This window comes from Dendrobates tinctorius, unplaced genomic scaffold (assembly GCF_039654945.1).
Source record: "Dendrobates tinctorius isolate UK_male_01 unplaced genomic scaffold, ASM3965494v1 ptg000086l, whole genome shotgun sequence".
Classification (NCBI taxonomy): domain Eukaryota; kingdom Metazoa; phylum Chordata; class Amphibia; order Anura; family Dendrobatidae; genus Dendrobates; species Dendrobates tinctorius.
Window position 1 is genome coordinate 46606578 of NW_027361754.1, and position 17565 is coordinate 46624142.

The following is a 17565-nucleotide window of genomic DNA, read 5'->3' on the forward strand; positions in this document are numbered from 1 at the left end:
CCATCAAAGTCTGCATTCCAAAACGTCACTACTTCCCTTCCGAGACCCCACGTGTGCCTATACAATAGTTTTCTCCCACATATGGGGTATCAGCATACTCAGGACAAATTGGACAACAACTTTTGGGGTCCAATTTCTCCTGTTACCCTTGGGAAAATAAAAAAAAATTAGTGACTAAAAGATCATGTTTGTGGAAAAAATGATTTTTTTTTTTATTTTCACGCCCGGGCGTTATAAACTTCTGTGAAGCACTTGGGGGTTCAAAGTGCTCACCACACATCTAGATAAGTTCCGTGGGGGGTCTAGTTTCCAAAATGGTGTCATTTGTGGGGGGTTTCCACTGTTTTGGTACATCAGGGGCTCTCCAAACGCGACATGGTGTCCGATCTCAATTCCAGCCAAAAACGTCAAATGGCGCTGCTTCCCTTCCGAGCTCTGCCATGCGCCCAAATAGTGGTTTACCCCCACATGTGGGGTATCAGCGCACTCAGGACAAATTGCACAATAAATTTTGCAGTCCAATTTCTCCTGTTACCCTTGGTAAAATAAAAAAAAATTGAACCTGAAGTATTTTTTTTTGTGAAAAAAAAAGTTAAAAGTTAATTTTTTTTTTTTTTTTAAATATTCAAAAAATTCCTGTGACGCACCTAAAGGGTTAATAAACTTTTTGAATGTGGTTTTGAGCACCTTAAGGGGTGCAGTTTTTAGAATGGTGTCACTTTTGGGTATTTTCAATCATATAGACCCCTCAAAGTGGCTTCAAATGTGATGTGGTCCGTAAAAATAAAATGGTGTTGCAAAAATGAGAAATTGCTGGTCAATTTTTAACCCTTATAACTTCCTAACAAAAAAAATTTTGGTTCCAAAATTGTGCTGATGTAAAGTAAACATGTGGGAAATGTTAGTTATCAAGTTCTTTGTGTGCCGTATCTCTGTGATTTAAGGGCATGAAAATTGCGACATTTTCAAAATTTTCGCCAAATTTCCGTTTTTTTTCACAAATAAATGCAAGTTATTTGAATTAAATTTTGCCACTAACATGAAGTACAATATGTCACGAGAAAACAATGTCAGAATCACCGGGATCCATGGAAGCGTTTCAGAGTTATTACCTCATAAAGGGACATTGGTCAGAATTGTAAAAAATGGCCCGTCATTAATGTGCAAACCACCCTTGGGGCTTAAGGGGTTAATTGTGATACTGGGTGATATGAACTTAAAAATGTAAAGTCTCGCTGCCCTCTCTGATCGTAAAGTTTAAGAAAATATATACCCAGAATAGTGAGAAGTACCGTATTTTTCGGACTATAAGACGCACCGGACCATAAGACGCACCCCAATTTTCAGAAGAAAAATAGGGAAAAAATAGTGTGTCAAACGGGGGTCCGTCTTACAGTCCGAATTCAGCTTACCTGGGAAGGGATCCGGCACAGGTGGAGGAGTGGTCACAGGGGTCATTCAGTGGTCGAGGCTCGTGCGGTGGCGGCTCTGTGCTGGGGCAGGTTGTACTGGAGCAGGTGGGGTGAGGGTGGCGGATCTCTGTGCTCCGGTGCAGGGGCGGCGGCTCCGCCGGCATTTCCTCCAAGCCCGGAGGCCCCCGCACATCCCTTGCTGGCCGCCCTGCACCGGAGCACAGCCCGCTGCCACCACCGCACTACAGAGCCCCGCGGCACCCGCACCAGCCTCCAGCCATGATCGGAGGTTAGTAAATTGCGACCATAAGACGCACCCCCCACTTTCCCCCAAAATTTTGGGGGAGAAAAGTGCGTCTCATGGTCCGAAAAATACGGTAAACAATTTCTTACCTCTCTCCTGCCGCTGCTCCTCCGGTTTCCCCCACTGCTGGTCTTTGTGTTCCCTTTTCTGGCTGGACTGGCATGTGACCTCGGCAGCTAATCACTGGCTACAGCGGTGCAATGGTGGCATACTTAATTTTTGAAGATTTGGGGCTTTTTTTTTCTAGATAAATATTAGAAAAAAGTGTTATATGAATCTGTCCAATAACTCTACAAAATTGTTTTGTTATCCTAAAGGAAGTTAAAGAAAGGCAAAGCTTCTGAGCACAAGGACCAACTGTCTCGCCTTAAAGAAAAAGACCCAGAGTTTTACAAATTCCTTAAAGACAATGACGAGAGTCTCTTGAACTTCGACGACTCTGATTCTTCAGATGAAGAAGGGGCTCTTCACCAGCTCCCTGACCACCTAGAGGTTAGTACAGAGGTTTAATCCACCATCTTTCTGCAAAATATTTGGAAACCCTGTCCCCTTTGGCGTCCAGCTGCATTTTATGACCACATTTGACAGGAGGTGATCGGTGGATTGCATCAGTCAAACCCACAAATTCTGGCATTATAGTGATATTATGGTTGGGGAGAAGGTATGTCCCAGCGTGTTGGGGGGTTATGGCCACATCAGAGGTTTACAATTGGGAATATACCTAGCTTTTATCTGTAGGGTGAGGTGTGAACAGAGCTGGATCAGGGGGGTGGGGAATTATTGTTGTGGTTTTGGAGTTTTTGTACGATATTTAGAAGATCTCTCACGTTTGCAGAAATGAGGCCTGTCCTCAAGGATCTGACTCTGATTCTCTACTTTAGGAAGCAAGCGACGATGATGAAGATGAAGAAAAAGATGATGGTGATGAAGAGGAAAAGAAGAAGAAAAAACTCGATCAGATCATCGTTACTTTGAAAATGGTGCAGGCATGGAAAGCAGAAATCAAGGTGTGCAACTTTTCACATTTGTTACATATATTACGCCTTTACCTTTTTATTTAGTTATTTTTATTTATCTTATTTATATAGCACTATTTAATTCCACAGCGCTTTACAGACCTTATTGGCACTGTCCCCATTGCGGCTCACAATATAAATTCCCTATTGGTATGTCTTTAGAATGTGGGAGGAAACCGGAGTACCCGGAGGAAACCCACGCAAACACAGGGAGAACATACAAACTCCTTGCAGATGTTGTCATTGGTGGGATTTGAACCCAGTGCTGCAGGTTGCAGTGCTAACCACTGAGCCACCTTGCCCCCCACCTTTCCATCATTTTTCAAACTTCTACATGTATATGGGCGATGATTCAGCTATGCTCTAACACGGGCTTAGCAAATTGGATTGTAGACAAATTTCTGTCATATCCCCAAGATGCACGTTAAATATCTGATAGCACTGAAGTGTTTTGCATGGCACAAACAATGCGAACCCTGCAGCTGATCAGCGGCTGCTCATGTGAAACCCTCACTGGATGCTGAGCCCACGCAGATCGGCAAGGTACTCGGTGCTGATGAACGGAGAAGAGGCGCCTATCCTGGTTGTGTCCATTAGTAGACAACTCTAATGATGAGCGAGTGTGCTCGGATAAGGTGTTATCTGACCATGCTCGAGTGCTATTTGGGTGACTTCGGCATATTTGAGTCCTTGCGGCTGCATGTCTCACGACTGTTCAACAGCAGCAACACATGCATGGATAGTCTATTGGTAAGGCAAACTCTGTATGTGTTGCAGCCATCAAACCGCAGTGAGACATGCAGCCGCGGGGACTCTTAACATATTATTTGAGCAGTCCAAAGATACTCTTAGCACCCGAGTATGCATGGATGACACCTCATCCGTGCACGGTCGATCATCACTATACAATTCCTTTTTAGAGAGACCCTGTCAGCAGATTCTTTGTGCCCTGACCACAGGAAACATGATTGTATTTATTTTCTAGTAATACAATATAATTCTTGAGTTCTGTTGCCGTCTCTTTTGTAACTCAGATTGATCTCCGGCCAAGACTTTTTCATGAAATTGCCCAAGCTTTTAAAGCTGCTGTGGCCACCACACAAGGAGAAGAAGGCGGTGATCCCAGTAAATTCAAAGTTGCCGACACCGCAGGTGAGGACCACAACTTTTTCCCGTTGTTTAGAATACCTGGGATCTGTAGAAATGATCTTTTATTAATGAGCCCACATAGTTTTTGGATGTGTCCCCATATAACTTGGGCTCCAGGAGTTCTCTCCTGACATTGTTGTTAGTCAATGGCCTGATAAAAGATGTGTTTCCTCTCCATAGTTTTCAATGCTCTGGTCACATTCTGCATTAAAGACCTGTTCGTGCTACTTGAGAAAAAGCTTCAGCTGAAGCCAGCGAAGGGAACAAAGTAAGTTTTCAAATGGTGTTTTTTTTAAATCCTTCCCCCTCCATGACTTTTATATATGTGACGTGGAGATGATGCGGGTGTAAGGATCAGTCTTGGGAGCATGGTCTGCGCCACACAAGGCAGGGGTTGGGGTATGTGCACACCACATCCTCCTCAAGTGAGTCAGCTCCATAAAGTGAGTCAGCTCCATAATCCTCCTGAAAAAGTGCTCAAAAGATCAAACATCGGCATCTCGATGTAAGAACGACTTGACGTTGAGATGCTCAATTTTTTGAGGGTTTTTAACCACTCCAGGTTTCAAAAGACAACGGGCGGCTAAAAGAAGCGACCCGACCATTCTGCATTTGAAATGGCTCAGAAGACGCCCGGTTATCTTTTTGAGCATTTTCGCTTTAGATGTGCACATACCCTAATAGAGGCAAGCGCTGCAGCATCTAAGTTTGCGGTATTCTGGTGGATCTCCACCTGGTGCCGCTCTCCCCATGTCATAGGTGTGCCATTGTAATAGGGGGTTCCTGTTCCTAAGAGACATTGATTTTGTATTATGTACTGCAATACTGTGGCATTGCGGTGTATATTATAAGGCTATGTGCACACGGTGCAGATTCTGCTGCGGATCCGCAGCAGATTTGGCCCTGCGGATCTGAAGCAGAACTGCAGGTGATGTACAGTACCATTATAGCCTATGTAAAAAAAAAAACAAAAAAAACGCTGTGCACATGCTGCGGATTTTTCCACTCGGATTTCGTGCGGAATAAAAGAAGCAGCATGTCACTTCTTTTGTGCGGTTTTGCTGCAGTTTTCCACCTGCTCCATTCTACAAATCCGCAGGTGGAAAAACGCACAAAAACGGCAGTAAAACTGCACAAAAAAATGCACTAAATCCGCAGGAAAAATGCAGGTCATTTGACCTGCGGATTCAGTAACATCCATGCGGAAAAATCCGCAGGAGGATCCGCACCGTGTGCACATAGCCTAAGGGATCTAATGAGCATCAGCTTCAAGTCCTCTACAGTGACTAAAAGGAAAAAAAAGGACCATTTTTTAACCCTTAACGACATCTGCCAAACATGTACGATACAAATCAGAAACTTCCTTTCACCACCAAATGGGGGTGGTTTCTTTTTTTGTCCTTTCTCATTCTCGGGTCCTCTGCCAGAGGCCTGGGAGTTTGAGGGTTCTGCGCAGGGTCTTAGTTGTTCCCAGCATTGTGCTTTTCTGGACAGAGAGCTCAGATGTTGCTCCTGGGATGTATTGTAGCCATTCTTCCAACTTAGGGGTCACTGCTCCAAGTGCTCCTATCACCACTGGAATCACTGTTGCCTTCACCTTCCACATCTTCTTCAGTTCTCCTTTGAGGCCCTGATATTTCTCCAACTTCTCACATTCCTTCTTTCTGATGTTGGTGTCACTTGGCACTGTTTTATCTATAAAATATACCGTATATACTCTCGTATAAGCCACCACCCCCCCCCCCCAAAAAAAAAAAAAAAAAATTTGTCACAAAAAACTGGGAAAACGTATTGACTCACATATAAGCCTAGGGTGCACAGTGAGGGGCCCCAGTTATGCTGCATAGTGTGTGGCCCCAGATAATGCTGCTGTCATGATCCAGGTTGGATCTGACAGATTAAATGCACAAAGTAACCTTTTTTTTTTTCCCTTTGGCTGTGTGCCAAAGGTGGTTTTGCCCCCGGTGGCCATTAGGGTCATTGCACTGTGGTGGTTTCAGTTGTAGTTTTCCCCCGGGTGGCCATTAGGGTCATTGCACTCTGGTTACCTTAGTTTGTGCACGTGATTAAGTAACAGGTGTGATTGCTCTATAAAAGAGTGTCAGGTGTGTCAATCACTGTTGGTCATAGTTCCTCATTTGCAAGCAAGCCTGGGTGAAGGATGGAGCTGAACGAGAGTCCCGGGCAGCCCAGTCAGAGCGCTGGAGTAGCAGCTATGGTGTCTGCAAGGAGGGCTGGCATTGCTTGGTGGAGTGGCGGCTATGGTGTAGAGCTGCACTCGGGATGCTGGACTCAAAATGTTGGACTCGTTGGCAGAAAAGCTGGACTCTCTTTCTTGACAGCTGCACGCAGGTGGTGGACTCTGTTTGCTCCAAGGCTGCACTATGGTGTTGATGAGAAGAGTCCAGGACAACTCAGAGTCCTGGAGTGGCAGCTATGGTGTCAGCGAGGAGTTCGTGTAAAGCATGGTGGAGTGGCAGCTATTGGTGCCAGTGAAAATTTCTTGAAAAAAATGGGCTGAAAATTTCGTCTTATACACGAGTATATACGGTACTTAAATATCTCCCTTTTTCAAGTTAAAAAATCGTCGTTAAAAAAAAAAAAAAAAAGGCAAAACACATTTGGCGCTGCCACTTTTTTAAAAGTTCGATCTATGGAAATGTAAGGTTATGTGCCCAAAATCTGTAATGCTACGCTTTATTGTACAGTACAAGCACAGCGGATGGGATTAGTAGACATCTCATGCCCACTCTGCTTTTTTTTTTTTTTTTTATACTCTATTTAGAATCATCTATGGTTCGTTTTTTCAAAGCCGCAGCGTGTTAATTTCTCTTGCTGGAACGTTCACTCTTTGTGGAATTACCCCATTCTTTTGCATTAGATGCAGTTAAAAAAAAGAATCACATGCATTGTAAGTGCATTTGCGCAGGTGTTTTTAGCCTGGTTTAACCCAATAAATAAATAATATATATGTATATGTCAGCCACGCCCACTCCATAGCTCCACCCAATCACTAGGCATCTTTCATTTCACCAGAGCTGTTTAAAAGAAGCTGAGCTGTGATTGGTTGGTATGAGCAACAGTTTTCCCACTCCACAACACCTCAGCAGACACTGACCGGGTAGGAGAAATCTAGCATCCCCAGGAACATAAGCTCCCAGCTATTGTCTGCCCCCAGTAAGGAGCAGAGAGCACATGACAGAAATGAATCCCCCCTCCCGTACCCATATACCCATCCCATAGTCCCATTAGGCACATCTTGACCACAACAGGTTACACTTGCTTGTGTTGCCCATAGCAACCAGTCACTAAGCATCTTTCATTTCACCAGATCTGTTTAAAAGATGAAAGCTGAGCTGTGATTGGTTGCTATGAGAAACAGTTTTCCTTGTAGGCAGTTGGCCTATTATTCTTATAATTTCTATGGTGTTGTCGTCCTTCTGTAAAGTTGTAAATAACACAATTTATTACCATGCCGACACAGACCACCTTCTGAAACAGACTGCAGGGGGAGCCCAGGAGGAGCCCAGTATCACACAGGATTGGATTAAATACACTGCTCATCAGTGCCCTATTTTTGAAAACCAGCCATGGTAAATCAGACAGCTGGGGGCTAATATTATCAGCCTGGGAAAGAACCATGGTTATTGGCCCTTCTCAGCCTAAAAATACCAGCCCACAGCCATCCCAGAAATGGCGCATCCCATTAGATGCCCAGCTCGTCTCAATTGGTGCACTGCCAATTTGGGTAATGGTAGTTGTCAGCTGTGATTTGCCCAACAACACAGCTGCCATCAAGCTTTGGGGTTGGTAATGGAGGTGTCAGACACCCTCATTACTAACCCGGTAAGGATAAAATCATTTTATTTGAAGAAAAACTTCCCCTGCACTAGCCCTCATTCACCAGTTTATTAGAAGAAATGTTGCAACAAAGTTCTGTCAGAGACCATGTTGCTCGATTTTGTTTTGATAGACATCTCCATTACTAGCCCGAGGGGCTTATGGCAGCTGTGGTTTTTGATAAATTGCTGCTGTCATTAACCCCAACTACCACTGCACCAGGGCAGTCGAGCTGATGCGCCCATTCTGGGGCGGCTGCACGCTGGTATTTTTAAGCTGGGATGGGCACAATAACCATAGACCTTTCCAGCCTGAAAATATCAGCCCGCAGCTGTCTGCTTTACCTTGGCTGCTTATCAAAAATAGTGGGGATCCCACGTTGTTTAAAAAAAAACAAAAAACCCTTATACAGCTCCATAGGAAAAAAGTTATTGGTCTTGGAAAATGGTGACACAAGCACCCACACCATACAGCTCTGATGAAAGAGCGAAAGGGTTATGGCTCTTTGTAGAAAAGGGAAAGACAAAAGTGCAAAAAGAGAGGGTGAGTTGACGTGTGGCCGTATTTTGGGGCTGAATCTGTTCCGTATATCTGAGGTTGTTTTGGCGGCGGGTGTATGAATTTCTGCAAGTCCCATTTAGATAAATGAAACTGTCGGGTGGATTTTTGTGTGGTTTTCCCACTGTGTTGTCTTCTTCGCAAATTATTTTGCATATTGAAAGCAGCTTTATTGTACATCATATGGAGAAGTATAGTGGATGTGTTTTATTATTTCTAGACTGGTGAACCCGACAGACAGCGCCCTATGGAAAAAGCTTCGTCTAGACATAAAGATGTATCTGAACTCCGTCATCCAGGTAACCGGCTCTTTATACCTAATCGTGATGTTTCCACCTTGTGCAATAAATAAAAGATTAACAATGATAAAGGATTAAGACCCCATTCAGATGGACCCTTATGTGATCCTTTTTTTTTTTTTTTTTTGTAATACCTAGTTTTTTTTGTTTTTTTTTTAATGCTCCGAAGTAAGGGTGTCTTCGGGATTAGTTGTGGTTGATAGACTTCCAATCTTTCTTGTCAAAGTGAGAGTGCTAAAGTTCGCCACTTTTTGTACAGTCTGACTCGATGGGGTGCGGGGTACAAGGCAAGGTGCACGGAACTACCCGATGATGCCAAGGGTGCACTGAGTGCCTGTGCTTGGTTTCAACAGTCATTTTATGCCAACAGATCTCATTGCTTAACCCCTTCACAACCTCCGCTGTACTAGCACAGAGCAGGTCGTGTCCCCCTCCTTGATGTGGGCTCCGGCAGTGAGCCCACATCTTTCCCGGCACACATCAGCTGTTTTGAACAGCTGACATGTGCCCGGAACATTCAGGGGTGGAATCGCGATCCACCCGCGGCTATTAACTCGTTAAATGCTGCTGTCAAATTCTGAACCTAGACATATCTGGTGTCTATGAACTCGTAATGACATGTAGAATCATAATGGCAGGTCAGTTTTAGCGTTGGGTGGACATGGTAAAAAGAAAAAAATTCAAAAAACTGTTGTGGAATTGCACATTTTTGAAATTTCACTGCACTTGGAATTTTTGTTCCCTTTTTTGAGCATACGATATGGTAAAACCAATGGTTTCGTTCAAAAATACAACTTGTCCTGCAATAAATAAGCCCTAACATGGCCATATTGATGGACAAATTAAAAAGTTATGGCTCTGGGAAGAAGGGGAGCGAAAAACAAACGCAAACATGAAATGGCAAGGTCTTGAAGGGGTTAAAAGGGTTGTCCAGGACTTGGCTTATTTTTCCCTAACAGGCTAAGAACATGGAGGAAATTGCCAACTACCTTTCTGTTCTGCCCAGCGCAGACCTCTTCCACCTCACAACGATCTTTGACCACTCCTGACCGTTCTTCTTGCGGTCTGCTCTGTGGACGGGGCATGGCTGCTGATTAGTGATGTGCAATTGTGCTCGGATAAGGTGTTCCCTCACCTGAGCATGCTCGGGCGCTAGCAGTGTCTTCGGCGTGCTTTAATAACATGTTTGAGTCCCCGTGACTGCATGTGTCACGGCTGTTCGACAGGCGCAACACGTGCAGGGATTATCTAGCAAACGGGCAATCCTTGCATTTGTTGTGGCTGTCTTAAGAGCCGCGAGTCATGCATGTGTGGAGACTCGAGTATATTATTCGAGCACACCGAAGTCGCTCGGATAACACATTATCCAATCATGTTCGCTCATCACTACTGCTGATGTTATGCTGATTAAAACAGCTACCTGCCTGCTAACTGCTGTCAGTCATCAAGACATCAGCAGTGACAGCATCAACAGAGCAGAAGAGAAGAGGCTTCTCTGTCGACATTGCTGATGATTTATGCAAAACTGTGTTTATTTTCCAGCTGCTTAACTGCCTCACTGAATCCACAGTCAGCGCTGCCGTTCTCCAGCACGTTAACAACACCGTGCATTTTTACCTCTGCTTTCCGAAACACACTCAACAACTTCTTAAGGTAAGAGATTCTCCGCCTCTGGAGGTCCGGACTGTGCATGCAATGTACGACAGGCGTGCATTTGTATAGATCATGCATTATTCTGCTTTTCTCCTACAATTGCTGCCCATTCATATAGTTTTCAAATACACTTTATATCGTTTTTATCTTCATCTAATTGCTATCAGCTCTCCTCCCCGACCCCCCCTGCTCCAGCGCCGCCTCCCCACCGCTGTTCCTGGTCTTTGACAGTCTGCAGTGCAATTCCCGAGCTCTGCAGGGCCCCTTCTCTCACCTTCTGGCGCCATAGATTTTTAGTGAAGATTTTGCACCCACTGTTGTTTCTATTATCTTATCCCTTTATGTTTATGCAGAATTAAACATTGCATTGTGTGCTATTTACAATGTGTCTTGTTACTGCAGAAAGCCATTAATCTGTGGTCTACGGGAGAGGAAACTGTCAGAGTTTTAGCATTTTTGGTTCTGAACAAAATTTGCAGATACAGAAAAGACTCGTACCTCAACCCAGTGCTGAAGGTAAGTCCTGGGCTTTCCTACTCGTGGAAGTTTGCCATTCATTGATCCAGTCAATGTAGGGGCTTCTGGCTTTCTGAAAAGGGAACCTGTCTACCTTCTTAGCTTCCGTGTTTCCCTGACTACTGTTTGCAGAATGATTTAACAGAGAACCCCATCAGTGAGCTTGATGGAAAGGTTATAACCCTTAGCTCCTCTAAACTGATTTATGACCACCTCAAAATTTAGCACATCTTTCATGTGTTCAGAACTCAGCTGAGAATGCAAATAAGGGCTTTTTTTTTCTTTTTTTTTTTTTTTTAATAAAACCCAATTGCAAAAAAACAATTTCTGACCAAGTGTACTTGCATTTTCAAAAACATTGAAGGCGACTCACGTGTTGCTTCTCGTCACCTTCTAAATTAACAAGTGTATACGTTTCTATACCACAGAAAATGTACATCTCCTATGTGAAGAACTCGAAATTTACTTCTCCCAACGTCCTGCCGATGATCAACTTCATGCAGCGAACTCTGACTGAGATGTACGCGCTGGACGTGCAGAGCTCCTACCAACACATCTTCATCTACATCAGGCAGCTGGCCATCCACCTGCGCAGCGCCATGACCCTCAAGAAGAAGGTAGGCAGCCAGTCCTGCAGAGCAGCTGCCGTCCTAATGCAAATATACCCCTCGGGCTTGTTCACACTGAGGGCTTTATTTCTTCTTTTAGCAGAGTTTTCAGAGCAGAGCCTCTCCAATCCAAACTTGCGCTATTTGTAAAGCTTCTGCCCCCAAAACTGCGTGAGCGCACCCTTATAGAAATCTATACTGGTTGCTGAGGTCAGTTTTTGACTTTTCATAGTTGTTTGACAACTTTGCACATATTGTGCGTCTTAGGCTACTTTCACACATCAGGTTTTCGGCGTCAGGCGCGATCCGGCGTCGTGCCGGAACGCCGGATCCGGCAAATGTTTCGTAAAACCGGATGTGACGGATCCGGTTTTCTGCCGGATCCGTCTTTTTCTTGACAGACAAAACCGGATCCGTCTCATCCGGTTCATCCGTTTTTCTATCCGTTTTTCGACGGATTACGCCGGATCCGGTTTTTAAAATTGACCCTTGTGGCCTTCCGAACGGGATTGGCTACTGGAAAACTATATATAGCATGTTCCTACAGCCCTTCTTTGACAGGTTGTAGAGGAGAAAGTGTAGGTTGGAGAGAAGAGCAAGTTACTGGCGAAGATGGATGTTGTCATTGGAAATATTTTGAAGAATTTGGCGGATTTTACAGCGGAGGCGAATCGTTTGAGGGTGATTGTTCTGGAGAAGGAGAGAGCGAGACAGCAGCGCATCAGGCATCGTAGACGACGTTTGAGGATCCACCCCATCACAGCCAAGAGAATGACGCGTGGGGTCTATTCTACACTATGCATGGACCTTCGACGAAACCCGGATAAATTTTTTGGATATGTTAGGATGAAAATGGAGAATTTTGATTACTTGGTGGAGCGCGTTGCACACCTCATAAGAAAAGCGGACACCTATTGCCGCTTCTCTGTTTCACCCGCAGAGCGTCTGATGGTGACTTTAAGGTAAACCACATTTATTGGATATGCTCGCATCAGAGCACACTTTCACTGCAATCTTGTTGGTGGTAGTTTGCATCTCCAAGTGTTATAGGTCAGTTTTGGTATGTAATGCTGTGATTTAAAACTAATTTATTGTTTTTTAATTCCCCACAGATTTCTTGCAACTGGAGAATCCCTTTCGTCACTGCATTTCCAGTACAGACTCGGGATTTCCACCATATCTGGAATTGTGAAGTACACATGCCGTGCACTGTGGGACTCCTTAGCTGAAGAGTTTTTACCAGAGCCCACAACAGAGAGGTGGATTGAAATTGCTGACAAGTTTCAACAGATATGTCAGTTTCCAAACTGCTTGGGCGCTGTGGACGGGAAACATATCCGCATTGTAAAGCCAGCTGGATCGGGATCGGAATATTTCAATTACAAGAAATATTTTTCAATTGTCCTCATGGCCATCGCTGACGCAGAATACAAATTTATTGCGGTTGATATTGGGGCCTATGGCCGCTTCAATGACTCTCAAGTTTTCAAACTGTCTGCCATGGGGCGTAAACTGTATGGAAACACCTTCCAGTTCCCACCACCTAGACCGCTGCCGCAAACATCTGGTCCACCTATGCCATTTGTCTGTGTAGGGGATGAAGCCATTCCAGCTGTCAGAACACCTTTTGAAACCGTACTCTAGCAGAGGATTGACAAGACCAAAACGCATTTTTAATTACCGCCTCACAAGAGCAAGAAGAATGGTTGAATGTACCTTTGGTATTCTGACAGCCAAATGGCGGGTCCTATTGACTGCGATCAACCTCAAGACAGAAACTGTGGACGAGGTGATCAAAGCGTGCGTGGTACTCCACAATTTTGTTATCTGCAAGGAACCCATTTCCATTGAGGACACCTCTGAAGAAACCACCTTGCAAGATTACCATGACATTACCACTAGAAGTTCTGTGACGGTTTCAGTAATGAGGGACAATTTTGCACTATACTTTGTCACCTCAAGGCAGAGTACACTGGCAGGATGACAGAGTGTGAAAGATTTGTGCCCAACCAAACTTGTGTACCTTCTGTACCAACAGTATATACCTTAGCCAACTTTGGTTGGCAATCTTGTCATGGTCTCTATTTTTAGCTTTAGGCCACAGGTGTGTACCTGGTTGTGTTTTATGCAAAGTATTTCACCTTTTAACAAAAGTTGTGTACATTGTTAGGAAATCACCAACAATAAACACAACTTTTTAGGTGAAATACTTTGCTTCAAACACAACCAGGAACACAACTGTGGCAAAAAGCTAAAATTTACCCACAGTTATATACCTAGTTTTGAATACCATTTCACCTTTTAAATACCCTGTATTTAACCTTTTTCGCCGCAGAAAGAAATGACAGACAACCAGTGTAAAATAATTTAACTTTTATTGAAAAATGTTTTTTTTAGTAAACTTTTTTAAAATTTTAATAAACTTGTTTAATAAAACTTTGAAACTATAAAACTGAAACCATAAAACTGGTCATTTTTATTTAAATACACACATTATAAATCTGTGTAGTGTGTGGTGGAAATACTGCTGGAGGGGCTGCGGGACACTTCGACACTGGGAGTGTGGAGAGAGGACTGGGATCGTGGTGGGGAAGGAACAGTTAGAGGTGAAGGTGTGGAAAAAACTACAGAATGGGTGGACATGTGGGAAGCAGAAGAGGTGGTGGGTGGTGGAGTGGAGGGTTGGGCAGGGACTGTAGGAGCAGATGATGTTGATGGCAAGTTGTATGGGGAAGGAGTTTGGTACGGGGCAGGTTGCTGGAAGTGGGGAGATGTCTGGTACGGGGCAGGTTGCTGGAAGTGGGGAGATGTCTGGTACGGGGCAGGTTGCTGGAAGTGGGGAGATGTCTGGTACGGGGCAGGTTGCTGGAAGTGGGGAGATGTCTGGTACGGGGCAGGTTGCTGGAAGTGGGGAGATGTCTGGTACGGGGCAGGTTGCTGGAAGTGGGGAGATGTCTGGTACGGGGCAGGTTGCTGGAAGTGGGGAGATGTCTGGTACGGGGCAGGTTGCTGGAAGTGGGGAGATGTCTGGTACGGGGCAGGTTGCTGGAAGTGGGGAGATGTCTGGTACGGGGCAGGTTGCTGGAAGTGGGGAGATGTCTGGTACGGGGCAGGTTGCTGGAAGTGGGGAGATGTCTGGTACGGGGCAGGTTGCTGGAAGTGGGGAGATGTCTGGTACGGGGCAGGTTGCTGGAAGTGGGGAGATGTCTGGTACGGGGCAGGTTGCTGGAAGTGGGGAGATGTCTGGTACGGGGCAGGTTGCTGGAAGTGGGGAGATGTCTGGTACGGGGCAGGTTGCTGGAAGTGGGGAGATGTCTGGTACGGGGCAGGTTGCTGGAAGTGGGGAGATGTCTGGTACGGGGCAGGTTGCTGGAAGTGGGGAGATGTCTGGTACGGGGCAGGTTGCTGGAAGTGGGGAGATGTCTGGTACGGGGCAGGTTGCTGGAAGTGGGGAGGTTGCTGGTGCTGGGGAGGTTGCTGGTGCTGGGGAGGTTGCTGGTGCTGGGGAGGTTGCTGGTGCTGGGGAGGTGGATGGTATGTAATAGGAGGGGGAGGATGGAAAGTGGCTGGAGGGGGTGTAGATGTAATAGGAGGGGGAGGATGGAAAGTGGCTGGAGGGGGTGTAGATGTAATAGGAGGGGGAGGATGGAAAGTGGCTGGAGGGGGTGTAGATGTAATAGGAGGGGGAGGATGGAAAGTGGCTGGAGGGGGTGCAGGTGGAGGAACTACTGTGGTGGGAGGAGGAGGTTGGGAGGTAACTTGCTGGAGAGCAGCGTGGCATGAATGCATTACATGCATCTGCTGGGCAGGAGAGAGCGTTTCCATGCGCTCCACAACAGACCTGAAAAAGGTGTGGTTTGGCGAAGATCTTGCTTCTGAATGCATGGTTCCTCAGTTCGTAGCCAGGTCCCGGGATCCCATGGCCATCGGTTACGATGCCCTAGTGATCCCATGGTCCCAGTTTCAGCTACCATATCTTTTCCCGCCTCTCCCCTTGATTCCGAGAGCTGTGAAAAAAATAAAGGCAGAAGGAATTCCCGTTCTCTTGGTAGCTCCAGACTCGCCAAGATGGGCCTAGTATGCAGAACTCGTAAACATGCTCACGGACGTCCCCTGGAAGCTTCCAGACCGTCTGGATTTTCTCTCGCAAGGCCCCCTCTTCCACCCGAGTTCTCAGTCTGAGTTTAACGGCATGGTCGTTGAAGCCGCAGTCCTGAAGGAAGCTGGGTTCTCTCAAAAAATGATCCAGACTATGATTAAGGCGAAAAAACGGCATCGTCACGCATCTACCACAGATGTTGGAAGGCCTTCTTTCAGTGGTGAGGAAAATTGTTTGTTTCCAATGTCCTTCTCTCTTCCTTCCATCCTCGGCTTTCTTCAAGCGGGTCTTGACTAGGGCCTCTCGCTCAGTACCCTTAATGGACAGGTGTCGGCCCGTTCCCAGGTGAAGACCTTTCTTCAGGGTGTAACCCACGTGGCGCCACCTTTCTATCCTCCGATAGATCCATGGGATCTCATTCTTGTTCTCGGCGCTCTAAAACATGCATCCTTTGAACCGATCCAGGATATCTAGTTTTCTCTCCTGTCTTGGAAAGTGGCCTTCCTAATAACCATTACGTCTATCATTCCGAGCTAGAGGCACTGTTGTGTCGTTCTCCTTTCCTGATTCTGCACCAGGACAAGGTAGTCCTCCGTCCAGTTCCTTCCTTTTTGCCCAAGGTGGTTTCTGCCTTTCACATCAATGAAGACATCATCCTTCCATTTCTATGTCCTTCTCCTGTTCATCCACTGGAAAAGTTCCTCCACAAACTGGATTTTGGTCAGAGCTATTCGAATCTACCTCTCTAGGACTGCTTCCTTTCGTCAGTCAGATTCCCTTGTCATCCCTGAAGGTCGTCAAAAGGGACTCGAGGCCTCTAAGTCTAGAATTGCCTGTTGGATTCGTTCGTCGATACTGGAGGCATACCATGTTCAGGGCAAACAGCCCCCTCCGGGAGTGAAGGCTCACTCCACCCGGGCGGTGGGAGCTTCCTGGGCCGTTCGTCACCAGGCTTCGGCCTTGCAGATCTGCAAGGCCGCAACCCGGTTGTCATTGCACACCTTTGCTAAGTTCTACAAGGTTAATAACCCAAGCCTCGGCTGATGCAGGCCTGGGTAGGAAGGATTTTGCAGGTGACGGTTTCCCACCGGCCGACCTAGGTTCCTTTCTCTTTGCCTATATTTTCATTTTCCCACCCTTGGGACTTCTTTTGGACGTCCCATGGTTCTGTGTCCCCCAATGAAGCGATAGAGGAATTTTTGGTACTTACCGTAAAATCTTTCTTGGAGCCTTCCATTGGGGGACACAGCACCCTCCCTTACTGTTGTACCATGTTGGCCGACGTGCCGTTGTTTTTGGTTGGTACATATGTTGAGTTTCAGGTTGCTTCTCCTACTGCTTTAACACCAACTGAGTTGCTTTGTGCCTGTCGGTGGGTGTATACTGCTGAAGAAGAGCTATTTTTCTTTTTTTTTTTTTTTTTTTTTTTTTGCATAGTGTCAGCCTCCTAGCGACAGCAGCATACACCCATGGTTATCTGTGTCCCCCAGTGAAAGCTCCAAGAAAGAGATTTTATGGTAAGTACCAAAAATCCCTCTTTCTCCTTTCTGACAGTCCTTAAGAATCATCTGGCCCGTGTTTTTTGTGTTTTGTTTTTTTTAATTTTTTTTTTTTTCACGAACCCATAGACTTGCATTGCCAATGTTGATCTGACCCCTCCGTTCAAAATCTGACATGTCGCCATGATTTTCTGCAGACCTGTCTCTGCAAGAAATCACGGATATGCGAATGGCCGTATAAATTATCACAGGAACGAGTGGAGAACGTGCTAGCACTCGTACATGATAATCTGACTTCTTGATAAGCCCTTACACTGTTATGTTCACATGGTGAGGAATTATTAGTATTTTTTTTTTTTTTTTGTGGGTCTTCAAGGGGATTCACTTCAGAATCTGCATGAAAATAATTTCATGTGAACCCACATCATAGGCACTCAACAACAATTCACATCCTAGATAATATATTTGGAGCCTGCTGTCTGTATCGTCAGTGGTAGCATAGATGAGTCTTGTGTCATGTTGCAGCCCAGCCCTGATATGCAATTATAGTTGGTCTATTTGCTCTGCAATTTATTACAGTTCTCTCTCCTTTGATTATTATTCTGTATTTAT

At 45.5% G+C, this 17565-nt stretch overlaps 1 protein-coding gene across 2 annotated transcripts in view; it reads left to right on the top strand.

Moving 5' to 3' along the window:
• NOC2L (NOC2 like nucleolar associated transcriptional repressor) overlaps window positions 1–17565 on the top strand; it is a 108997-nt gene that overhangs the window by 11666 nt on the left and 79766 nt on the right. For both annotated transcript variants that reach the window (XM_073585348.1, XM_073585347.1), the window contains exons 3-10: window positions 2034–2208; window positions 2598–2723; window positions 3767–3884; window positions 4062–4149; window positions 8500–8578; window positions 10121–10231; window positions 10634–10747; window positions 11176–11364. In XM_073585348.1, the coding sequence (XP_073441449.1) occupies window positions 2034–2208; window positions 2598–2723; window positions 3767–3884; window positions 4062–4149; window positions 8500–8578; window positions 10121–10231; window positions 10634–10747; window positions 11176–11364 (1000 nt within the window). The remainder of the gene's footprint in view (window positions 1–2033; window positions 2209–2597; window positions 2724–3766; window positions 3885–4061; window positions 4150–8499; window positions 8579–10120; window positions 10232–10633; window positions 10748–11175; window positions 11365–17565) is intronic.